The sequence below is a fragment of the Oncorhynchus kisutch genome, linkage group LG27 (assembly GCF_002021735.2).
Source record: "Oncorhynchus kisutch isolate 150728-3 linkage group LG27, Okis_V2, whole genome shotgun sequence".
Taxonomy (NCBI): domain Eukaryota; kingdom Metazoa; phylum Chordata; class Actinopteri; order Salmoniformes; family Salmonidae; genus Oncorhynchus; species Oncorhynchus kisutch.
In genome coordinates this window covers 8,695,480-8,721,398 of record NC_034200.2, presented here as the reverse complement: position 1 = coordinate 8,721,398, position 25,919 = coordinate 8,695,480, and the positions used below count along the sequence as shown (strand labels likewise).

Below are 25,919 nucleotides of genomic sequence, written 5' to 3'. Positions count from 1 at the left end.
ACACACTGTGCTCCGTTTATTTTGTCTTGGTATACCTCTATTTAAAAAATTATAATAATAATAATAATAATAAATAAAAAAATCCTTGACAGAATAATTATTCTCCTCTTTTCGGCTGTGCATTTATGGCAGTTCTTACTTTCGCCACTAGAGGACGACGGACGATTTCCGTGGGTCTGTACTCCCGAAGTTGTTGACAGTTCTTGTACTTGTCAGTTAGCTAGGTGTTCCCAGCTGTTAGCAGCAAATGGCTAGCAGTTTCTTACTGGCGATGAAAACGGATGATTGCCATCATTTTTGTTGAGTCATTACTGAATTATTTAATGCAACAAATCAAACATTAAACCTTGGAAACAATTAATGGTAATTCATGGTAACCTTGTAAACAATTCATTTAGACTCAGGAGGCTGAAAAGATTTGGTATGGGCCCTCAGATCCTCGAAAACTTCTACAGCTGCACCATCGAGAGCATCTTGACTGGCTGCATCACCACTTGGTATGGCAATTACACTGTCCTTGACCGCAAAGCGCTACAAAGGGTGATGCCGACAGCCAAGAACATAACTGGGGTCGACCTCCCTGCTATTCAGGACCTCTATATCTGTTTCAGAGGAATGCCCAAGAAATTGCCAAAGACTGTTCACTCTATATAGCTAAATTATTGTGCATTTGATTTTATTCCTTGTGTTAGTTACTTTTGTATTTTGTATATTATTTATATATTTTTAGCTCTGTTGGGAAAGGTTTCTAAGCAAGCATTTCACAGTAAAATTTACACCAGTTTTATTTGGTGCATTGTGATAAATAAAATGTGATTTTATTTGACTTGCTGTTTATTTGAAACAGGCCTTTATTTGCTGCAATGTGTGTCATTGCCCAGCTGAAAGGGACAGGCGGCTTTTGAGACAGCAGTTAATTGAAGTTTTAGGGTAAGTATGCCTCCAATGCAATTATGCAGTCTAATACATCCACAATGGGATTTCAACAGCCTTTTATGTTTATTTGTCAAACTAATGAATTATTGTATTTCATTTTAAATTATATAACAATATTCCAACCTTATTTAGAATTATATTGTTCAAATATGGCACAATTACACTATTTGTATACGTTTGCATCGCGTTCAATGAGGGACTTTTATTTTATTTTGAAGGATCGACCTCCAATTTCCCTATTGTTGGTAATCGTTATTGTGGCTAGCTTCACATAAGTAGGGACAAGCGGGTACCAGGGCCGCGTTCAACGGGAGAACGCAGACAACATTGGCCAACGTTCAGATATAAATATAGAATGTGAACAAACATGCCTATCTGATTCTAAGGATTCATGTCAGAATAATTAATGCCATCTCTACCAACGTTCCAAAATGTTTTTTGTACTGAACCTGCCCAGGCGAACCCACTGAACTATATGAGCGCGGCTCTTGCCCATAGCTTGTCTGTCTGGAAAACCTCCGCAAATGAAAACGTTTGGGGAATTGGGGTCGGCCCGGGCAGAACTCGCCCATAACTAAGCCCGCCCCGTTCGGTGGCGAAGGGCTACTACACCGAGTTTATCAAATAAACGTGATACAATGCAGCGTAGGCTGTCATAAGCGTTCTCTTTCCTGCCTTGCCTTGGACGAGGAAGGCGGTGTATTCGCAGTGTTCATTTGACCAACAAGTTCATCTACGAACATCAGGCAAAATGGTAAGTCGAGTTTGAAGTGTTTTACCATAATTAGGTGAACCGGAAATTCTGTGTTGTCAGTGGGTAAAGAGTTGGCTCATGTCCTTCGTCCGTGACCGGTGAAATTAACCGGGCCGGGTGAAGCAGCCTCCGAACCGAAGATGGATGCTCCATCTGTTCGAACGGCATGACGATGTTTAGAAAACCGCGGCGGACAACGCTAAATAAACCTCAATTTGAGTTACTGATTTGAAAGCTTCCAATGTTTCTGAATAATTTCGTTTGAGGAATATGAGGGATGTCTGAATCTACGCAGCTGTCATGTTGGTTTTTATTATCTAGTTAGCCATCTTTAGAGGTTGTATGTCTTGTCTGTAACTGTCACCCGCTTTGCTTTTGGGAGGACAGGACTTTACGGTGTTTTTGACCACAGTAACTTTAACTGTTCACAAGTGTTATTGTATCGGTATTCAAAACAGTTGGTAACTGTGTCCCGTGTCTAATTGTAAATGAATGACGTACATTAGCTAGCACAAGTTCTCTAAATTGGCCACCTGCAGTAAAACGTCAGTTATTTGGTCAAAGGGGGCATTACTTTGTTTGCGAGAAATTGGCTAGTTACGGGTATGTGCTGGAATCGCAAAAAATGTAGGCCTGCAAGTGCAGAGTGATGCAGTTGTGCACAATGGGCAATTCCCTTTAGTGCGTCACCGTTTTCTATTATAGTAGGCTGGACACATTAAATGTTTACATTCTCTGATTTAAAATTAGTTTATTGCATCCGCCATGGAGCCCAGTTAAATAATACCGTATGCCCCAGCTGCTTGCCGTAGTTTTGAAGTAATCGCGAAAAAACATACCTAATTTGAGTGAATTTTTCACCCTCCCATCTCGTATTAATAACACCGTGGCACCAACTCGCCTCCCAAACGTTCTGTTCCCATCCCATTGTTCTGCGTCACATTGCAGCTTCGTTATTGTTAGCAATGAGATCTACCCGCGTAAACCTTGTAACACAGGAGGTTGGTGGCACCTTAATTGGAGAGGACCGGCTCGTGGTAATGTCTGGAGCGCAATATGTGGAACGTGTCAAATACTTTAAAGAAATGGGTTCCATGTGTTTGATTCCATTCGCTCCTCTCCAGCCATTTTATGAGCCGTCCTCCCCTCAGCAACCTCCACTGCCTTGTAGGCTTCAAATCTAATTTTATTATTCACATGTGCTGAATACAACCAGTCTACACCTTACTCTGAAATGCCCATAACCAACAATGCAGTTCAAGAAATCGTTAAGGAAATATTTACTAAAGGAAAGTTAAAAAGTAATACAATAACAAGGCTATATACCGGGGTACTGGTCAATGTGAGGGGGTACAGGTTAGTCGAGGTAATTTGTACATGTAAAGTGACTGCATAGATAATAAGCAGTGAGTAGCAGCAGCGTAAGAACAATGTAAATAGTCTGGGTGGTAATTGTTCAGCAGTCTTATGGCTTGGGGTTAGAAGCTGTTAAAGAGCCTTTTGGACCTAGACTTGGCGCTCTGGTACCGCTTGCCATGCGGTAGCAGAGAGAATGTCTATGACTTGGGTGCCTGGAGTCTTTGACCATTTTTGGGCCTTCCTATGACACAGCCTAGTGTGTATATAGGTCCTGGATGGCAGGAAACCTGGCCCCAGTGATGTACTGTAGCGCCTTACGGTCTGATGCCGAACAGTTGCCATTCCAGGCGGTGATGCAACCGGTCAGGATGGTGCAACTGTATAACTTTTTGAGGATCTGGGGACCCATGCCAAAGCTTACCTCAGGTAAGTTAAAGTGGAACTGATTGTTTAAACTACTTTGCAGATATGAAAATAATCATATCAGTCAGAAATATGAAATTCCTGGTTTATGCTTCAAAACCAACTTTATAAGAGGATTTAAAATAGGTTGGTTCTATTCGACTCAAAATCCCATGACATACAGTAAGGTATTGTTGGCAGAAAAGTTGGATGCAAATCAATACATTTCTTGGTATTCAAAAAAAATATTGCTATCAGGTTGTAAATCACAGCTGGCCTGTACATTGTTTGCTGCCTTCACCCATTCAGCATGCACAAGGCCTGTGGGCTGACTAGGACACACAAGCGAGTGTAAAATGAGTTGTCATCTACTGAGCCTGAATTAGAAACAAGCAAGCCTATTATTACAACATTTGAGCAGTAGCCTAGGTTGGCTACTCGACTACAATACATTTTGAGTGCACCATACAGCAATGCTGCATTCAACCAGACAGCGATCCATGCAGTGCATAAACAATGAAGAACATGTTTAACCCTCCTGCTGTGTTCCAGTCAAATTGGACCGATTCTCTGAAAAATGTCATTCATTTAATCTGATTGTCATAAGGTTCCATGACTTTGTCGACACAGGGCATCTGCACACATGAAAATCATCAAAATATATTTTGTAATATCTTGGCTGTTTTTTGTACGCCACGTTCCCGGTCAAAAATGACCGGTCATTAGAAATGAATGGGTGAGACTACAATTAGTGTGTAAAACTTAATTCGGGCACATGCCCATTACTCAGTTGGACACACTTCCTCTCCCAGACCCCCACATGCATGTGTGTTTGAGCACACACCTCACTCCCCTTCTTAGCTTTCATGGCGTCCCCCACGGGAACCTTTCCCCCAGACGAACCACACCTATTGACAGTCTCACAAACCAATTGCAACATTGGTTCAATAATATATAGAACTTTTCTGGCACCTCTGGTATATAGAGCTTTTTTGAGGCCTTGCTCACAATGCATTCTGTGGCAGAGCAATGACCAAACGGTAAAGTATGTGAGTCTCTTGATCATATCTTTGATCATGACACTGGTTAGGAGGAGAGAGAGTCCGTGTTAAACTTTGACACAAAGTAGTCTGATAAATAGCACAATATGTTACATCTGAGTTTTTTTATAGTCAAAATAATCCATACATAATCCATACATACAAGTTGTATGAGGCCTACAGGCCATAAATAGCAAATAGAAGTTCAAAATTGTAACGTTCACAAGAACTTAAGTTGATAAAAAATATCTAATATTAGATATATTATGGATTTATAATCAGCTATAATGGGGTGGTCATTTTGGACCGGGAACACAGAATGAATTAACATGAAACGAACACAACAGGAGGGTTAAATGTTACAACCTATAGTTTTGTTTTTTGGCGTTAAATACTTTTTGATTAGGGTCACATCATATTATGCACATCTGCAAGCATAGCACCATAGGCTGGACAAATATTTATTTGTTTTTTGTTAGGATGCTAAATATAGCATTTTATGTACATAAGTGGACATTATAAACGGCTATAATTTTTTCAAAATAAGACAATGGCCAGTGAATTCCCTTGTTTTGTTTTTTTCCAATATGGCCCATGCGAATGTTCCCATTCAGTTGTTAAAAATGTGGGTTGGGGCAAGCTGCAGAAGGATGAGCAGGCTACTACTTCCCACTGTTTATCAGTGCAATTTTGACAGCAACTAGCTGAAAGTTTGAGAAGGTTCATCTAATGTTCCCTCGTAAGATTTTTAGCTCCTCTGGCTAGCATTAGTTGTTGATGTGCATAAGAAAGTGAGGGAGAGAGAGAGAGCCTACCTTTTTGTTCATGTTAATTTGATCAATAGGACTGTGACGTTCCCAAATGTAAGAGGACTCCCTTGGTATTTACATATTTGCACAAACCCATTCAGGTGGCTGTTGGCGAATGTGTTCTAACGATCTTAATTTGAGCTGTGGCTACGCCTGTAAATGCTCAGTTCAAAGTGAATGATGGCAGGCCTGTGTGGTAAATTTGATTATTTACATATAGGCGTACTGTAGCTCTGATTGGCTGTAAGCACGTCTGCGTAGACTCCGGTCTTGGACAATATATTTGTATTTATTTACTGTCGTGTCGATTTGTCCAAATGTACGGCTGCTTTCCTGCGCTATATTGCTATAGAATTTTTACAGATGCCTTTACTATATGTAATTCCCCCAAATTCTATGAATTTATGAAAATGTGAAGGATCAAATCTACAGTGCATTTGGAAAGTACCCCTTGACTTTTTCCACATTGTTACATTACAGCCTTATTCTAAAATTTATTAAATTGCCCCCCCCCCCCTTCAATCTTCACACAATACCCCATAAAGACAACGTAAAACCCATTTTAAATATAAAAAAAATGTTTGCAAATGTATAAAATAAAATAAAATCACATTTACCTAAGTATTCAGACCTTTTACTCAGTACTATGTTGAAGCACCTTTGGCAGCGATTACAGCCTCGAGTCTTCTTGGGTATGATGCAACAAGCGTGGCACACCTGTAGTTAGTCAGGTTCTCCCTTTCTTCTCTGCAGATCCTCTCAAGCTTTGTCAGGTTGGATGTGGAGTGTCACTGCTCAGCTTTTCTCAGTTCTCTCCAGAGATGTTCGATCAGGTACAAGTCCAGGATCTGGCTGGGCCACTCAAGGACATTCAGACTTGTCCCAAAGCCACTCCTGTGTTGTCTTGGCTGTGTGCTTCGGGTCGTTGTCCTGTTGGATAGTGAACCTTTCGCCCCAGTCTGAGGTCCTGAGTGCTCTGGAGCAGGTTTTCATCAAGGATTTTTATTTATTTATTTATTTTACCTTTATTTAACCAGGTAGGCAAGTTGAGAACAAGTTCTCATTTACAATTGCGACCTGGCCAAGATAAAGCAAAGCAGTTCGACAGATACAACGACACAGAGTTACACATGGAGTAAAACAAACATACAGTCAATAATACAGTATAAACAAGTCTATATACAATGTGAGCAAATGAGGTGAGAAGGGAGGTAAAGGCAAAAAAGGCCATGGTGGCAAAGTAAATGCAAGTAAAACACTGGAATGGTAGTTTTGCAATGGAAGAATGTGCAAAGTAGAAATAAAAATAATGGGGTGCAAAGGAGCAAAATAAATAAATAAATTAAAATTAAATACAGTTGGGAAAGAGGTAGTTGTTTGGGCTAAATTATAGGTGGGCTATGTACAGGTGCAGTAATCTGTGATCTCTTTGTACTTTGCTCCGTTCATCTTTCCCTTGATCCCAGTCCCTGAAAAATATCTCCACAGCATGATGCTACACCACCATGCTTCACCATAGGGATGGTTTCCAGGTTTCCTCCAGACATGATGCTTGGCATTCAGGCCAAAGAGTTCAATATTGGTTTCATCAGACCAGAGAATCTTCTTTCTCATGGTCTTGGAGTCTTTAGGAAATTTTGGTATTATCCAAGTGGGCTGTCATGTGCTTTTTACTGAGTAGATTCCGTCTCTACCATAAATGCCTGATTGGTGGAGTGCTGCTGAGATGGTTGTCCTTCTGGAAGTTTCTCCCATCTCAACAGAGGAACTCTGGAGCTCTCAGTGACCATCAGGTTCTTGGTCACTCCCCTGACCAAAGCCCTTCTCTCCCGATTGCTCTGTTTGGCTGGGTGGCCAGCTCTACGAAGAGTCTTGGTGGTTCCAAACTTCTTCCATTTAATAATGATGGAGGCCACTGTGTTCTTTGGGTGCTCACGTTCCTGTGGGTGTATATGAACAGATTTGAATTAAAATGTTGCTAAAACACTGTCAGTTCTACTTCAATATTAGCATGTTCATGGCTACTTGGTGAGTGATATCACATTGTGGTGACCCATGGTGCTAGAGATGGCTGGTGCCTATCCAGCAAAAGTGAAACATTTTCCGGTCATGATTAACCATATTTTTCCAGAAAAAGGTATAACGCCTCAACTGGTGTCCCTATCTTTTTCAAGTTGTGGCCGATTTTTTTTTTTTTTGTTATTTTTTCTTTAAAAAAAATTTTTTAAATATTTTTTTTAAACTGCCAGATTTGTTTTATGAAATAATACATTTTTTGTTGTTTTGTTTCTAAATGGCTGCTCTATAATTTGATATGTCAATCTATGTTCATAGGCAACCACTTGAGCGTATGCTGCACATGTTCACGGAGATGCAAACCAAATGGATGAGCCTAGCTCATTGATTTGTAGATCTGATGCACTTTCTGCCTCTGAATTTGAGCCCAGTGAGTGTTGCGAATGAGGTATGTACTACCCGCAAATGACCACAGGGAGTAGCAAGAGCTATAAACCATACTGTTTGTCAGAAGAACTTAACCCTAGCCATAACCATAATTCTAGGGTTTAGTAATAATATTATGCTAGTTAATAGGGATGGGTGTTAACGGGACAGTTATAAATCATGGCAAAAATTCCATGCAATTGTTTGAGGAGCTCCTAACACTTTTTTTTTTATGCGTTAGGTTTGATAACTTCACCTCTGAAGGTGAAATGTGTACTTACATTCTGAAATCTTGCTCTGATTTATCATCCAAAGAGTTCCAGAGATAACGTGAAGTGTTTTGTTAGATAAAATCCTTTTTCATATCCTAAAAAGGTCCAGCACGTATGATTGATTTTGTATTTCCACACGTTCAATTTGCAAGAAAGGTATATGTGAAAATCTCACCCTAAATGTTGTTTCAACGAGTCAAATCACATTTGTCTCTATCCTAGAAGGTAAGACTTCACTATTTCATTAGGGGTGTAGTATATCCTTTAGCCGATGACACGGGTGGCCATCACTTGAAGGACTGTATCCTTGTCAAATAAGCACCAATCGGGGTCAAACAAAGCTAGCTAGATAGCCAATGAGCTGGGTTTTATGTGGGTATCCAGAAACCCCGTCTCGGTTGCAAAATGTAGGCGCTAACCTTTTGCGACAGCATGACTTTTCCTTTTGGACACAACGTAGAAGAATATTCAGAGTTTTGCAAATGTTCATCATATAACATGGATGCTAATACTTGGAAAGCTAAACCAAAGTCCAAGTATACAGGTTTGATGATATTCTTGAAGAAAAATGGAATATGAATGCAAATGTCCCCTTTGCACCCAAATGTACTTGGGGACTTTTCAAGATATCCATCTGAAACTTCACACATACACTGCTGCCATCTTGTGGACACTATCGTAATTACAACCAGAGTGATGGCTAGAACTGGGACAATTCTCTTGCATTTTTTTGTTGTTGTTGTATTTACTTCTACCAGATCTATTGTTATTATCCTACATGCAATTCACATTTTCACAAACTTCAAAGTGTTTCTTTTCAAATGGTACCAAGAATATGCATATCATTGCTTCGGGGCCTGAGTTACAGGCAGTTAGATTTAGGTGTGTCATTTAGGTGAAAATTGAAAAAAGGGGTCTATCCCTAAGTACCAGTAGTAAATGTTATTTTATCAACTTATAAGTATTAGCTTTTTTAAATTATTTGTTATTGTAATGGTATTTTATTATTGCAAGGCAAAACAGTTGATAAACAAGCCACATTTTATTTCAAATGTGGTTTGAACTGGGTGTGACCAAGTAATCTCGGTGAAACTCCAGCAATCGGCGTAGGATAGGTGGGGCTGGGGCCTTCCGAGTGGCGCGTTGGTTTAAGGTCACTACAGACCCAGGTTCAATCCCAGGCTGTGTCACAACCGGCCGTGAATGGATGTCCCATAGGGCGGCGCACAATTGGCCCAGCATTGTCCGGGTTAGGGGAGGGTTTGGCTGGGGGGGCTTTACTTGGCTTATTGTGCTCTAGCGACTCCTTGTGACTCCTTTGGTAGTCAGTTAAACAGTGTTTCCTCCAACACATTGGTGCAGCTGGTTTCTGGGTTAAGACGCGCGGTTTGGCAGGTCAAGTTTTGGAGGACTAAGGATCAGACCGCCACCTCTCCTGAGCCTGTTGGGGAGTTGCAGTGATGAGACGATCAAAAAAGTCAATAAAAGAAATAAGGATAAGTGGGGCAGGTTTGAGACTGATCCTCAAATAATATGAAAATATACTTTATTTCTAAGTTGCCTCAGTGTCTTTACGGTCTGCTGTAAATTAATAACTTTTAATTGCTAAATATTTCCAATAGATGGCAGCATAAGGCCACGAGGCATCAGTTAGGCTACAGTTGAGGCCAGTTGGACATACTACCAAGTTCTCTAAAATGACATTGGAGACCATATGGTATTGAAACTAACATTACATTCTCTGGCAACCGCTCTGGTGGACATTTCTGCAAGCAGCATGCCAATTTCACGCTCCCTTAAACTTGAGACATCTGTGTTATTGTGTTGACACAACTGCACATTTTAGTGGCCTTTTAGTTTCCCCAGCACCTGTGTAATGACCATGCTCTTTAATGAACTTTGGCAGTTTTTCAGCCTTGGATTCATTTTTACTCATTCTATTGTCCAGATGACTTATAACGCATCATATTTCAAAGGTCTGGGGCGGTATATGAACTAGCGCTGACCTGTCCAGTTCAAAGGATAATCGATAATTATAGTGTCAACAAGTAAAATAGCATATGTTGGTGGTCTTTCCCTAAAATAGAGTAATGGGTTAAATTATATTCTGTGAGCCAGACCGTTCTATTCTACTTATAGTGTCATGCCACCCACCCACCAAGATATGACATACCACCTCACCCCATATGACCAGATGTCTAAGGCAAATGTCAGCATCCCACACTAATGTGCTTTCTAAAAGAGCTAGATCATCAGTCAACGTGTTGTTGTATCCCCTTTTTTTTCCTCTAGCTGAGTGTGGTTATCAAATGAAAATGTATGCTGACAGTCCATCAAAGATCATTTTGCTTTCATTGTTGTTTTTGTTGGACCAGGGTTACTGGTGTTAAATGTCAAATGCATATGCACATTACAAATAAAGAAGTGAAGCTTAATGGCCACTCAAATTTTCACTTGGGGTGGATTTACATTTAGTAAAGTATGTCAGATCTTTTTCTAACATCAGATTTGCTACTTTTCACACTAGCCTTGGGTATGGTGTGGCCTAAGCTACAGTCTTGCTTCACGTGAGTGCAGTGTACCATAATAAATAGATGGCTATCCTTATTTTGGTTATTAGAGCTATACAGGAGCTTTTCATCAAAACCATATTGTACATAGTGTTCGCAATGATTTGCATTTTTGTTAACAGCAAAAATGCTCTCTACTGGAATTAAGGTAATTCTTCCAGGGAGATGTGATGTGGGAGAGCCATTATCTTTACACTACTCCTCAGAGGAGGGTATGTGGTGAAGATGTCTCCCACATTACCTCCGGAGGTATCCCTTAAAGAGATTTGAATCTAGATCTCTCTTCACACTATGCAATTATCTCACTTGGACCTAGTTTGTGTCTTCAAAGTAGTGTAAAGAGTCCCATAGTCATGCATGTCATTGGGAGACGTAAGTGAGCATTTGACATGCGTGAGTTAGGGTTCACCCCAAATGACTGAATTAACCCTTTTATTTAGCCGGGCTAGTCATCAAGACGAGAGCATATTTATTTTTTTACAATAATGCCTTGATTGATCTGTGCTCTTCAGGTGAACTTTACAGTGGACCAGATCCGTGCGATCATGGACAAGAAGTCCAACATCCGTAACATGTCTGTGATCGCTCATGTGGACCACGGCAAGTCCACGCTGACGGACTCCCTGGTGTCTAAAGCCGGGATCATTGCAGGGTCTCGCGCCGGAGAGACTCGCTTCACAGACACACGCAAAGACGAGCAGGAGCGGTGTATTACCATCAAGTCCACGTAAGTAGTACAGGGTCATATTCATTAGTGCACACTGTTGCAAAACGTTTTGCAACTAAAATCGAAAGCAAGGGTTTGTTAATGGGGCAAGTTCATGTCGTCCGTCCCAGTTTTGGCCCGTTTGCCTCGGTTTCATTCATGGTGAATAGAACCCAGGAGTGCGTGTGTTTGGATCTTACATCTACAGTATAGGAATTGGTAGGTTGTATGTTGCTTGAGTTTTTTTTGTTAACTTTGTTAAAATCATTGACATTACGACTCATTTGGCCTTCATCTGAATAAATGTAAATTATTTTAAAGTAATTTCTCAAACTTGAAGAGCGAGGTCTGTATCTTCACCACACTCATGTGATCTTCTATAGACTACAGGTCGGTTTCTGATCACTATCTTTTCCCACGGTTGTATATTTCTGTCATATGAACAGTGTTGTACAGAGGACAGTGTTGTAAAATGCACACTTTCATATGGGCTTAGCTAGCATACAGTGCCTTCAGAAAGTATTCAAACCCCTTGACTTGACACATTTTGTTACACCTGAATTTAAAACGGATTAAATAGAGATGGCCACTGGCCTACACACAACACCCCACAATGGAACTATGTTTTTAGATTTTTTTTTACAAATGAAAAGCTGAAATGTCTTGAATCAACTATTCAACCCTTTATGGTAAGCCTAAATGAGTTCAAGAGTAAAACTTTGCTTAGTAAGTTGCATGGACTAGTGTTTTAACTTTTAAATTTTTAATGACTACCTCAATTCTGTGTGGGGTACAGAGATATCTGTAACATCCCTCAAACAGTGAATTTCAAACGGATTCAACCACAAACAGGGAGGTTTTCCAATGCCTAGCAAAAAAAGGCACTATTGGTAGATGGGTAAAATAAAAAAGACAGGATATCCCATTGAGCACGGTGTTAATTACACTTTGGATGGTGTATCGATACACCCAGTGTATCAATACACCCAGTCACTACAAAGATACAGGCATCCTTCCTAACTCTGTTGCTGGCGAGGAAGTAAACCCCTCAGGGATTTCACCATGATGCCAATGGTGACTTTTAAAACAGTTAGAGTTTAAAGGCTGTGATAGGATATTTAAAAAAATGTACTAGGCAAGTCAGTTAAGAACAAATTCTTATTTTCAATGACTGCCTAGGAACAGTGGGTTTAACTGCCTGTTCAGGGGCAGAACGACAGATTTTGTACCTTGTCAGCTCGGGGATTTGCACTTGCAACCTTTCGGTTACTAGTCCAATACTCTAACCACTAGGCTACCCTGCCGCCCCTAACCAATGGATCAACAACATTGTTGCATTTATATTTTTTGTTCATTATACAATTTCAAAGATTTTACTGAGTTACAGTTCATATAAGGATATCAGTCAATTGAAAGAAATTCATTAGGCCCTAATCTCTGGATTTCACATGACTTGGCAGTCGGGGCCACCCAATCAGAGTTCATTGTATTTTTTTCCCACAAAAGGGCTTTATTACAGACCAAAATACTCCTCAGCACTTTTTGGGATAAAAAGAAACAGAATAGAGCTAAGCACAGGAAATTCCTAGAGAAAAACATGGTTTTCAGACACTGGGAGAAAATTCAACTTTCATCAGGACAATAACCTAAAACACAAGGCCAAATATCTACAATAGTGTTGCATTGAATGAGTCCTAGTTTTGAATAAAATTGGCTCAAATCTATGGCCAGACTTAAATGCTGTCTAGCAATGATCAACAACCAACTTGACAATTTTAAAAATGCAAATATTGTAAAATCAAGGTGTGCAAAGCTCTTAGACTTACCCAGAAAGACTCACCGCTGTAAATGCTGCCACATGTGATTTTCTAGCATGTATTGCCTCGGGGGTGTGAATTCAGGCTGTCAAAGGGTATAACTACTTTCTGAAGGCACTGTATGTATGGCTGAAAACAACACTGCCTATACTTATGCCTGAGCTGAAGATTCCAGATTAGAGGTAGAAAACAGTTATTTTACCATGCTTTGGAGATTTGTCTTTGGCTTTACACAGATGACAAACAACAAAGCAAGATCAGTTACAGTGCAGCTTGTTCTGTCATTCCCCCTGCACACATTGACTTGACTACTATCCCTGTTAGTCTGCATCCCACGGCTGACAGGGACACTTGGTTTTAGACACTATATAATAAAAAATATATAATTTAATGTTGAAACATTTACCATTCACCTATCCTCTCCCTCACTCTTCTCAGGGCCATCTCTATGTACTATGAGCTGGGGGAAAATGACATGGCCTTCATCAAGCAGACGAAGGATGGGCTTGGTTTCCTCATCAACCTGATCGACTCCCCGGGCCACGTGGACTTCTCCTCTGAGGTCACAGCCGCCCTCAGGGTCACAGACGGTGCACTGGTGGTGGTCGACTGTGTCTCAGGTAGACTCTCCTTTCTTACTCAGTCTTTGTTTCTCTTGCTCTCTCCTTTCTTACTCAGTCTTTGTTTCTCTTGCTCTCTCCTTTCTCACTGGGAGATTCTCAATTGCAAATGACGTTTACAGAGGTGGAATTACAAATTAAATGTATAAAGTAGTAAAGATCTTTAGCTAGTTGTGCAACATTTTATAGATGAAAGGATAAGTAGCATGTCATTTTTTTAAATATGTGCATACTTTTCTCTGAAAAAACATCTGATTCAAAGGGGGTGTTGCGGATTTCAACTCTTCCGCGAAGGACTGGTAGGATATTCTTGTGCTTCCTTGATGGGAGGAGGCGAGGACACTTCCGTTCACCTACTAACTAATTTTCCTTTTCTATATTGGATTTGCTCAACTCCTGCATGCTCCCTTGCCTCCTTTTGGAGAAAAAAAAAGTCAAAGGCTCCCGAGAGGGGTGGTCTAAGGCACTGCATCTCAGTGCTAGAGGCGTCTCTACAGACACCCTAGTTCGAATCCAGGCTGTATCCCAACCGGCTGTGATTGGGAGTCCCATAGGGTGGCGCACAATTGGCCAAGTGTCGTCCGGTTTAGGATTTGGCCATGGTAGGCCGTCATTGGGGCGGCAGGGTAGCCTAGTGGTTAGAGCGTTGGACTAGTAACCGGAAGGTTGCAAGTTCAAACCCCCGAGCTGACAAGGTACAAATCTGTTGTTCTGCCCCTGAACAGGCACTGTTCCTAGGCCGTCATTGAAAATAAGAATTTGTTCTTTAACTGACTTGCATAAAGGTAAAATAAATAAAGGTAAAATTGAGGTGGCGAGGAGAGGGTGTGGACCAGAAATGGAATTAAACTCCTTCCCCACTCGCGCATCATCAGGCAAATTACGTTTACAGGGGTGGATCCCAAGAAACTACATTTAATTTAAGACATTTCATAGATAAAAAGATGAGTAGCTCATTGTTTTTTAACATGTGCATGCTTTACTTCTCTGACAAAGCTGATTTTAAAGTGGGTGTGGCAGATTGCAAAACGCTTCCGCGAAGGACTCTGGATATTATGGCCCTATAAAATCTGCGTTAAATAGATCACGGATGGAATCACTGAATCTAGACATTAAAACGGAATTCGACAATATCAAACATTTTATTGAACTTGTTAGTAAGAAATCAACTTGATGTTGAATTTTAGAATATACATTATTTTTTCCAAGATGATCAAAATGCATCAGTGATTCATGTTTTCCTTCAACTCTCTGAATAGGCAACGGCACAGGAATGCCCCTGTCTGTGTGCATGCATTTGTCTACCACTTTGTAGCTGTTAGTGACGATGCTAATGTAATGATGACCGTCTTCTGGTTGTTTTGGGGAACCTCCATCTTTCTCAATTAACTGTTAACTACAAAGTAGCTTATGCCTGCCTTGCGGAATGATATCATGATTATTTACATCAATCCAGTGGCCAGTAGTTTTTCCAACTTTGCAATCACATGAGCGCTACAAAAACATCGCTAACACCCCCCAAAATAGGCTGGTGCACAGTTGACTTAGTGTAACTACACCCCAAAATCCATAAAAAGATTTTCCTGGACCTCAAAAGTGGTCTGATGTGGTTTATTAAGCATTGTGGACATAAATGTTGTGTTAATATAATAAAAATGCAAAACTGTATGACGGAAACCCGTTTAAAAACAAAACTGAACAGGATTTGGGGAAAATGTAAACTTATTTGATATGGCCCTAGGATACACATAGCCACATTTCATCAAGGTTAGCTATCGAGGAGGGGAGAGGACCCTTCTGTTCACCTACTAACGAATTTACTTCTCCTCAACAACATCTATCGGTTTCCGGGTCAAGGAGGAGAGGGTGGAGGACAGACCTTTTGCCCATTGTCCTTCTTTCTCTCGCTCAGGCCTCTCTCAATGTCCTTTCTCTCGCTTCCTCTCTCTCATTGTTCCGGTCTCCTTTCTCTCGCTCAGGCCTCTCTCAATGTCCTTTCTCTCGCTTCCTCTCTCTCATTGTTCCGGTCTCCTTTCTCTCGCTCAGGCCTCTCTCAATGTCCTTTCTCTCGCTTCATCTCTCTCATTGTTCCGGTCTCCTTTCTCTCAGGGCAGTCTTTCTTGCTCTCTCAATGTCCTTTCTCTCGCTTCCTCTCTCTCATTGTTCCGGTCTCCTTTCTCTCAGGGCAGTCTTTCTTGCTCTCTCAATTTCTGTGTTTGGATTTTCATATAACAGCCTCATTCTCCATCCCCTGTTCAGGTGTGTGTGTGCAGACAGAGACTGTGTTGAGGCAGGCCATTGCTGAGCGCATCAAGCCGGTGCTGATGATGAACAAGATGGACCGGGCCCTGCTGGAGCTGCAGCTGGAGCCTGAGGACCTGTTCCAGACATTCCAGCGCATCGTGGAGAACGTCAACGTCATCATCGCCACCTATGGAGAGGATGAAGCAGGACCAATGGGTGCCATTATGGTGAGAGGGAGACACACCTGACAAGAATAAGTCTAAGTAGTGATCAGTTGGATTGAATTCCTTGTAAATTCCCGCCAATTTAGGAGTGGAGTTGCACCGCTATAGAGAAAATTAATGTCTAGTTCAACTGACAGATTTAAATGGGACTTGTCTCCAAACTCTGACGTGATCAAAGGGAAACATGTTTGGCCTAAGACAACGACATGGTCCTCTTGTCGTCCCTCAGATTGACCCTGTGATCGGTACTGTAGGGTTTGGGTCTGGCCTCCACGGCTGGGCCTTCACCCTCAAGCAGTTTGCTGAGATGTACGTGGCCAAGTTTTCTGCTGGCAAAGACACCCAGTTGGGACCAGCAGAGAGATGTAAGAAGGTGGAGGACATGATGAAGAAGCTATGGGGAGAGAGGTACACACACACACACATACATGTGTATATATATAACTACACAGACTGTACATGCATACACACACACCACACTGTATGTACTTGCGTATGTAATCGCACACACATTGTATGAGTAAACTTTGGACAACTCCTTATTAAAGGGTTTTACATTGTTTTATTGTCTTCACTATCATTCTATGAAATAACACACATGGAATCATGTAGTAACCCAAAAAAGTGTTAAACAAATCTAAATATATTTTAGATCTTAGTAGCCACCCTTTGACTTGATTACGGCTTTGCATACTCTCAACCAGCTTCACCTGGAATGATTTTTCAACCGTCTTGAAGGAGTTCCCACATATGCTGAGCACTTGTTGGCTGCTTTTCCTTCCCTCTGCGGTCCAAATCATCCCAAACCATTGCAATTGGGTTGAGGTTGGGTGATTTGTGAAGGCCAGGTCATCTGATGCAGCAGTCCATCATTCTTCTCCTTGGTCATATAGTCTTTACACAGCCTGGAGGTGTGTTGGGTCATTGCCCTGTTGAAAAACAAATGATAGTCCCACTAAGCGCAAACCATTTGTGATGGCGTATCGCTGCAGAATGCTGTGGTAGCCATGCTGGTTAAGTGTGTCTTGCAGTGTCACCAGCAAAGCACCATCACACCTCTTCCATGCTTCACAGTGGGAACCACACATGCGGAGATCATCCGTTCACCTACTCTGTGTCTCACAAAGACACCGCCGGTTGGATGTGTAAAATCTCAAATTTTGACTCATCAGACCAAAGGACAGATTTCCACCGGTCTAATGTCCATTGCTCGTGTTTCTTGGCCCAAGCAAGTGTAGTGGTTAGTGGTTTCTTTGCAGCAATTTGACCATTAAGACCTGATTTCAGGCTGGTGACTAATGAACTTATCCTCTGCATCAGAGGTAACTCTGGGTCTTCCTTTCCTGTGGCGATCCTCATGAGAGCCAGTTTCATCATAGCGCTGGTTTTTGCGACTGCACTTTCAAAGTTCTTAATTTTTCGGATTGACTGACCATCTCTTAAAGTAATGATGGACTGTCGTTTCTCTTTGTTCATTTGCACTGTTCTTGCCATAATATGAACTTGGTCTTTAATAGGGCTGTCTTCTGTATATCACCCCTACTTTGTCACAACACAACTGATTGGCTCAAATGAATTAAGGAAAGAAATTTCCCAAATGAACTTTACAAGCCACACCTGTTAATTGAAATGCATTCCATGTGACTACCTCATGAAGCTGGTTGAGAGCATGCCAAGAGTGTACAAAGTTGTCATCAAGGCGAAGGGTGGCTACTTTGAAGAATCTAAAATATATTTTGATTTAACACTTTTTTTTGGTGACTACATGTTTCCATGTGTTATTTCATAGTTTTGATGTCTTCATTATTCTTAACATGTAAAAAATGGTACAAATAAGGAAACGAGTAGGTGTCAACTTGACTGACAGTGTACATGGACAAACACATACTGTACATGTGTAAACACACAAGTGTAATAAGATAGAGGACTTGAGGAAGTATCTGTTCACAGTAGGATCTATGCATCTGACAGAATCGTGGGCCAAGAGGTACATGCTGAGGTGAAAGAAGGGTGGGAGATAAAATGTAGACAGGTGCACACTGACTCGGATTGCGTTCCAGATAGACGTTCTCTGCGGCCTGTGCAGTTTGCAAGATCTTGCAATGTCTTGAACTGTAACATCTCAGGAATCACACGAATGTGGAGTGATCCTATAATTTCTACAGAGCTGCACTGAGAATTTGTATCTGGAATGCACATTCTCCATCTCTCTCTCTCTGGGCGCACTTGATTTAGAACGCCTATCATGCTGGGTAGGTATAGCTTGTACCTTAGGACCAATGAAATGGTTCCAAAGGGGATGATGCTGCCTACCCCAGCATTTCGGACTTATTAAATTAAGTGTGCCTGTTCTCTCTCGCTTTCTCAATCACACGCACACAGGTGAGGGCGTGGCAATATTGAAAAGTGTTTGCAGGTATGTTACGTGACACGGGCAGCCACCTATATGTACAGGGATTCTCTCTGTATTGAGACCTGTTGAAGACAAAGTAAACTCATTTGGGAGCCTAAATCGCAGGTGCGCACTCTTCTCTTATGCTGGCAAACAATCTGACGTGTTGCAAAAATGTCCTGTCTTGGGCTGTTGACTTGTCAAAGCTGATTGTATCGTACTGAATGTAAATGCTTGCGAGTTCCTGGCTGTCATAGTGACATGAAATGTAGTTAACTGTTGAACTTGTCTTTTTTCCTTGACTCTTAATAGCACTGGTTTTCCATTTAACTTCCTGAATAGAGAGACTTCAATTGGAATGGACCTCAACCAAGCTTGCAACTTGTTGAATGCACTGAATGCATGTTTTGTTGACATGTGGGCTGCTCTGGATAAGAGTGTCTGCTAATTGACTGAATTGTCAATTAAAAATATTTGTGTAAATCTATCCATCCATCTGGCAGGTTTTTTGACCCAGCCACTGGGAAGTTCAGTAAGACTGCCACTGGCCCCGACGGTAAAAAGCTTCCCCGCACCTTCTCTCAACTCGTGCTGGATCCAATCTTCAAGGTGAGACCGGCCATGATGACCCTAAGTGTTTTCCTTGATTAATTTATGCAATGATTTGACCAATATTAATGCAATGCATTGATCAGTATTAATGTATCAATATTTTCTTTTGAAAGGATGAAAATCAACTGTCTAAACCCTCACCCGTTCTCCCTCCCTCCAGGTATTCGATGCCGTCATGAACTTCAAGAAGGACGAGACGGCCAAGCTGATAGAGAAGCTGGACATCAAGCTGGACACGGAGGACAAGGAGAAGGAGGGCAAGCCCCTACTGAAGGCAGTGATGCGTCGCTGGCTCCCAGCCGGAGAGGCTCTGCTCCAGATGATCACCATCCACCTGCCCTCCCCCGTCACCGCCCAGAAGTACCGCTGTGAGCTGCTTTATGAGGGTCCAGGAGACGACGAGGCCGCCATGGGTGAGGACAGGCACGCACACCGAGACACATGCACCCCCAAACAACTGACTGGGGGCAGAGAAAAGTACACTGCCTGTCCTAATTAATATAAAGTCTCATACTTAAACCCCCCCCCCCCCCCCCTTTCCTCTTCTCTCAGGTATCAAGAACTGCGACCCCAAGGCACCTCTGATGATGTACATCTCTAAGATGGTGCCCACAACAGATAAAGGTCGCTTCTACGCCTTCGGCCGTGTCTTCTCTGGCTGTGTGTCCACCGGTCTGAAGGTGCGCATCATGGGACCAAACTTCACCCCCGGGAAGAAGGAAGACCTCTACATCAAACCCATCCAGAGGTGTGTGTGGTACCATTTAGAGTGCCAGATACATGTGTGAAGTGAACTTTTAAATATTGTATATTCTCTCCCCTTCAATCTCTTCTCGTCCTCCCTCCGTAGGACCATTCTGATGATGGGGCGCTACGTAGAGCCCATTGAGGATGTACCATGTGGAAACATTGTTGGTCTGGTTGGAGTAGACCAGTATCTGATTAAGACTGGGACCATCACCACCTTTGAACAGGTAGCTTGACATCATCGCATTATACTATAGGAAAACTGAAGGCCACATTGACTTTTAATGACAGAAGGATTTTCCACTCCTAGACTTTTGCTCTGGTCAAAAGTAGTGCACTATATAGGGAATAGGGTGCCATTTTGGATGAACAATAGATGAATATTTCTCCCATTTTGTATGTTCGTCCAACAGGCACACAACATGCGTGTGATGAAGTTCAGCGTTAGCCCCGTGGTGAGAGTGGCTGTGGAGGCCAAGAACCCAGCTGACCTGCCCAAGCTGGTGGAGGGCCTGAAGCGTCTGGCCAAGTCAGACCCCATGGTGCAGTGTATCATCGAGGAGTCTGGCGAGCACATCATCGCCGGGGCCGGAGAGCTCCATCTGGAGATCTGTCTCAAGGATCTGGAGGAGGACCACGCCGGCATTCCACTGAAGGTGAGGGAGGGGGAGGAACAGACTACATATGAGACTGGGTTGAATGCGCTTTCTCCAAGTACAGTACAAATGGTGCACTACAGAGAAAAGGGGATTTTGTTTTCCACTGCCTAACAAAGATAATCTGCCATAGGGAGTGGGTGTCTTTACTCTGTAGACATTACACCATGTGGCAAGACTGCCGTCAAGGAAATATGTCTGACGATTGCTTAACCTCTCTGGGATATGTTGGACGGTAGCTAAAAATGTCATTTTACATTGGCGCGTTACGTTCAGTAGTTCTAAAACATGCGGTGATTGTGCAGAGAGCCACATCTATTTACAGAAATACTCATTATAAATGTTGATGAAAATACAACTGTTATTCATGGAATTAGAGATATACTTCTCCTTAATGCAACCACTGTGTCAAATTTTTTCAACTACGGAAAAAGCATCTGAGTACAGCGTTCAGACAACAAAGCAGCCAAAAAGATATCCGCCATATTGGGTGGTCGACATTAGTCAGAAATAGCATTATAAATATTCACTTACCTTTGATCTTCATTAGAATGCACTCTCAGGAATCGCAGTTCCACAATAAATGTTTGTTTTGTTCGATAATGTCCATCATTTATGTCGAAATAGATTCTTTTGTTAGGGCGTTTGGTTAAACAAATCCAAAAGCATAGCATCAGGTCCTGTCGGACGAAAAGTTAGTTACGTTATACAGCCCGTAGAAACTAAGTATAGAATCAATCTTCAGGATGTTTTTATCATAAATCTTCAATAATGTTCCAACCGGAGAATTCCTATGTCTGTAGAAAAGCAATGGAACGAGACCTAACTCACTCGTGACCGCGACTCAGATCCTGTGGCAATCTGCCAGACACCTGGCTCATTCCTCTCTCATTCGGTCCCACCTCACAGTAGAATCCTCAAACAAAGTTCTAAAGACTGTTGACTTCTAGTGGAAGCCTTAGGAAGTGCAACAACCAATATCCCACTATCTACAATAAGGGGCTGAGTTAAACTACAAGCCTCAGATGTTCCACTTCCTGGTTGGATTTTCTCAGGTTTTCACCTCCCATATTAGTTCTGCTATACTCAAAGACATCATTCAAACCGTTTTAGAAACTTCAGTGTTTTCTATCCAATACTACTAATAATATGCATATATTAGCATCTGGGACAGAGTAGCAGGCAGTTTACTCTGGGAACCTTATTCATCCAAGCTACTCAATACTGCCCCCCTGTCACCAAGAAGGTTAGGCTAGGTTTGGGCATAGTAATTAAAATATCCAAATGGGCGTTAGTATTCGAACACTTGCGAGAGTTCTTTTTTTTTGGGGGGGGGGGGGGGGGGTCATAAAGGCTTTGTCTAAATAAAAGTATGTGACAGAAGGATATATGCTACAGAAGGATATACCATGACATTTTCAATTCTTAATTCAATAAAATAAGCGTTTGAATGTAGTTTGACGTCCATACCGTAGCCTCGGATTTCACACTACCCCATAATGACAAAGAAAAAACATTTTATTTTTTGCAAATAGACACCTTATTTACATATGTACTATTTTTTTATACTGTGTTATTGACTTGTTAATTGTTTACTCCATGTGTAACTCTGTTGTCTGTTCACACTGCTATGCTTTATCTTGGCCAGGTCGCAGTTGCAAATGAGAACTTGTTCTCAACTAACCTACCTGGTTAAATAAAGGTGAAATAAAATAATAAAATTTTGCTATGAGACTCGAAATTAAGCTCTGGTGCATCCTGTTTCAGTTGATCATCGTGAGTCCACCTGTGGTAAATTTAAATTGATTGGACATGACAGATTGAAGCCACTCCTCAGTAAAAGGCACATGACACCCCACCTGGAGTTTGCCGAAAGGCACCTAAAGGACTCTGAGCATGAGAAATAAGATTCTCTGGCCTGAATACCAAGTGTCACATCTGTAGAGAAACTGGCACCATCCCTATGGGGAAGCGTGTTGGCAGCATCATGCTGTGGGGATGTTTTTCAGGGACTGGGAGACGTCTGGATTGAGGTAAAGCTGAACAGTGCAAAGTACAGAGATCTTTGTTGAAAACCTGCTCCGGACCTCAGACTGGGGTGAAGGTTCACCTTCCAACAGGACAACAAACCTAAGCACACAGCCAAGACAACGCATGAGTGGCTTCGAGACAAGTCTGAATGTCCTTGAGTGGCCCAGCAGGTGCCCGGACTTAAACCAGATCAAACATCCCTGGAGACCTAAAAATAGCTGTGCAGCAACGCTCCCCTTCCAACCTGACAGAGCTTGAGATTATCTGCAGAGAAGAATAGGAGAAACTCCACACAGGTGTGCCAAGTAGGGATGCATGATATCGGAATTGTCCAAAATGGCAACATCGGTATCGGCCTGATGTGTAGTTTAATGTCAAAGCGAGGCCTCCCGGGTGGCGCAGTGGTTAAGGGCGCTGTACTGCAGTGCCAGCTGTGCCACCAGAGACTCTGGGTTCGTGCCCAGGCTCTGTCGTAACCGGCCGCGACCGGGAGCGATGAGAACGGCAGCTACTAAACAATTGGATACCATGAAATTGTGGAGAAAAAAGGGAGCTTAGCTTCACGACATGCATACGATGGAACGCCGTTTGGGTCTTTGCGTGTCAAAAAAGATAGTAGCACTGTCAAAGCTGCCCAAAAAGTCTGCAAACACCGACCACGGACGATGTGTTTATTACCAACGCGGTATTGTAAAGAATTTGTTTGATCACAACTTCTTGGGGTAGCTAGCTTTAGCTTGGGACCTAGCTTGCAGCAGTACAACCAGCCTGAAAACGATGACCATTAGAAATTGCAGTCATTTTCATTATTCTTACCAATGATTTAAGAATCCTTGTAAGTATTAGCTAGGTTGGCCTCCCGGGTGGTGCAGTGGTTAAGGGCTGTGTCATCAGAGACTCTGGGTTCGCGCCCAGGCTCTGTTGTAACCGGCCGCGACCGGGAGGTCCATGGGGCGACGCACAATTGGCCTAGCGTCGTCCGGGTTAGGGAGGGCTTGGTCGGTAGGGATGTCCTTGACTCATCGCGCACCAGCGACTCCTGTGGCGGGCCGGGCGCAGTGCGTGCTAACCAAGGTTGACAGGTGCGCGGTGTTTCCTCCGGCACATTGGTGCGGCTGGCTTCCGGGTTGGATGCGCGCTGTGTTAAGAAGCAGTGCGGCTAGGTTGGGTGGTGTATTTTAAGTATTAGCTAGGTTGCCATTTGTTCTCCTATTGAAATTGAACTTCAGTTCATGAAAATAAATAGCTAGCCAGCTACTTAACCCTGTTGCCCTAATCTAACGTTATAAGCAGCCAGCAAGCTTCATCTGGCTAGTGAGGCTCGGGTTTTGTGTTGTGAAGCTAGCCCTATAAGGAATAAGCACAATAGTGGAATCTGTGGTTTGCCTTCAAAATAAAAGTATGTAATTGACAGTGACGCAAGTTAATAAAAATAGTAGAATTATGCCATACTTTTATTTAAGGCTAACCGCAAAGTCCACTATTGTGGCTAATCCTTATTGTGGCTAGCATCACATAGCTGGGTCCGACCACCATTAATCAAATTAATTATTTTAGATGATGACATCTAGATTACGTCGTTTTGCTATGTTTTTTGGGGGAAGAACATTGTTTGCATCCATGAGCTAGCTAGCTTTTTTTTATGACCAGCACTAGGTGCGCGAGACAACTTTACCAGCATCATAGCATACGTATCGATGAATTGTTGTGACATATGAAATACGAGTGATTGTATAATAACTACGTAAAAAAGTGTATGAACGCGTTAAATTATGTGAAGTGCAGTCCTGATAGGTCAAATAGTGTTTCAGGCGTATCTTTTTTTGACACGCAAAGACCCAAACGGCATTCCATAGAAATCCTGGTTGAGAATGAAATGACTGAACAAATGAATGAAACAGCAAGTAAGTGAAATGAATAGCTTTGATTATGTTTTACTGGTAATGGGGACATGAGTACATGCCATCAAAATAACTTTTTGGTGTGTGTGTATTTTTTATTTAACTAGGCAAGTCTGTTAAGTACAAATTATTATTTACAATGACGGCCCGGATCCCGCTGGGCCAATTGTGCACGGCCCTATGGGACTCCCAATCACGGCCGGATGTGATACAGCCTGGATTCTAATCTGACTGTAGTGACGTCTCTTGCATTAAGATGCAGTGCCTTAGACCGCTGTGTGTGTGTTAATTGTACTAGAATGCTTAAAAGGCCGCTAAAATTGTAATTATTGGTATCGTATTTTTTTTTTGCAAGGAAAGTATCGGCCAAAAATGTCATATCGGTGCATCACTAGTACCAAGCTTGTAGCGTCATACCCAAGAAGACTCTGCTGTAATTGCTGCCAAAGGTATTTCAACAAAGTACTGTAAAGGGTCTGAATACTTGTGTAAATGTGATAGTTTAGTTTTTTGTATTTTGCACGTCTCTAATCTGTTATCTTTGTCATTATGGGGTATTGTGTGTAGATTAAGTTAAGTCCATTTTAGTATAAGGCTGTCAAGTAACTGGAAAAAGTCAAGAGGTCTGAATACTTTCTGAAGGCACAGTAGCTGGCTAGCTTCTTTAAATTGATTTGATGCAGTCAAGACTGGCTACTCTCTCCAATATCAAACTCACCATCCACTGTCCATTCCCCGCACTTCTGCAAGCAAAGAAGGAATTCTCCCAAGTCGCGCAGCAAGCCAGTTCCCAAGTTGTAATAAAAAAAAAAAATCACATTTCGACTATCCAGGTATCCCAAAAAATGTCATGATATTAGTGAAGTTGTTTAAAATTTCCATCCCTAGTCCTAACCTGACAACTCTCTATCTTCCCCCTAACAGAAATCCGACCCGGTGGTGTCCTACAGGGAGACTGTGTCTGAGGAGTCTGAAGTGATGTGCCTGTCCAAGTCCCCCAACAAGCACAACCGTCTGTACATGCGTGCCAAACCATTCCCCGACGGCCTGGCCGAGGACATCGAGAAGGGTGACGTCAGCCCCCGGCAGGAGCTCAAGATCCGTGCCCGCTTCCTGGCTGACAAGTACGAGTGGGACGTGTCGGAGGCCCGTAAGATCTGGTGCTTTGGTCCCGACGGCACCGGGCCCAACCTGCTGATGGACGTGACCAAGGGAGTCCAGTACCTGAACGAGATCAAGGACAGCGTGGTGGCCGGCTTCCAGTGGGCCGTCAAGGAGGTGGGTTTAGGTTTACGTTTAGTTAGTTAAGCTTGACAACCAACTAAGGCACAGTCAATTTTCCTTGCTTATTGAAGCATTGCAGTTCAAATCTGCATTCATGACTT

The 25,919-nt window shown here is 42.3% G+C and overlaps 1 protein-coding gene across 1 annotated transcript in view; it reads left to right on the top strand.

Annotated features, from left to right (window-relative positions):
* The first annotated feature begins 1,241 nt into the window (after positions 1 to 1,241).
* Positions 1,242 to 25,919, top strand: part of LOC109872156 (elongation factor 2-like) — a 28,852-nt gene continuing 4,174 nt past the window's right edge. Inside the window, exons 1-11 of the mRNA XM_020463275.2 lie at positions 1,242 to 1,690; positions 11,097 to 11,311; positions 13,546 to 13,727; positions 15,987 to 16,198; positions 16,425 to 16,603; positions 19,091 to 19,196; positions 19,360 to 19,612; positions 19,752 to 19,947; positions 20,050 to 20,173; positions 20,360 to 20,602; positions 25,459 to 25,812. Coding sequence (XP_020318864.1) covers positions 1,688 to 1,690; positions 11,097 to 11,311; positions 13,546 to 13,727; positions 15,987 to 16,198; positions 16,425 to 16,603; positions 19,091 to 19,196; positions 19,360 to 19,612; positions 19,752 to 19,947; positions 20,050 to 20,173; positions 20,360 to 20,602; positions 25,459 to 25,812 — 2,067 coding nt within the window. The 5' untranslated portion in view covers positions 1,242 to 1,687. The remainder of the gene's footprint in view (positions 1,691 to 11,096; positions 11,312 to 13,545; positions 13,728 to 15,986; positions 16,199 to 16,424; positions 16,604 to 19,090; positions 19,197 to 19,359; positions 19,613 to 19,751; positions 19,948 to 20,049; positions 20,174 to 20,359; positions 20,603 to 25,458; positions 25,813 to 25,919) is intronic.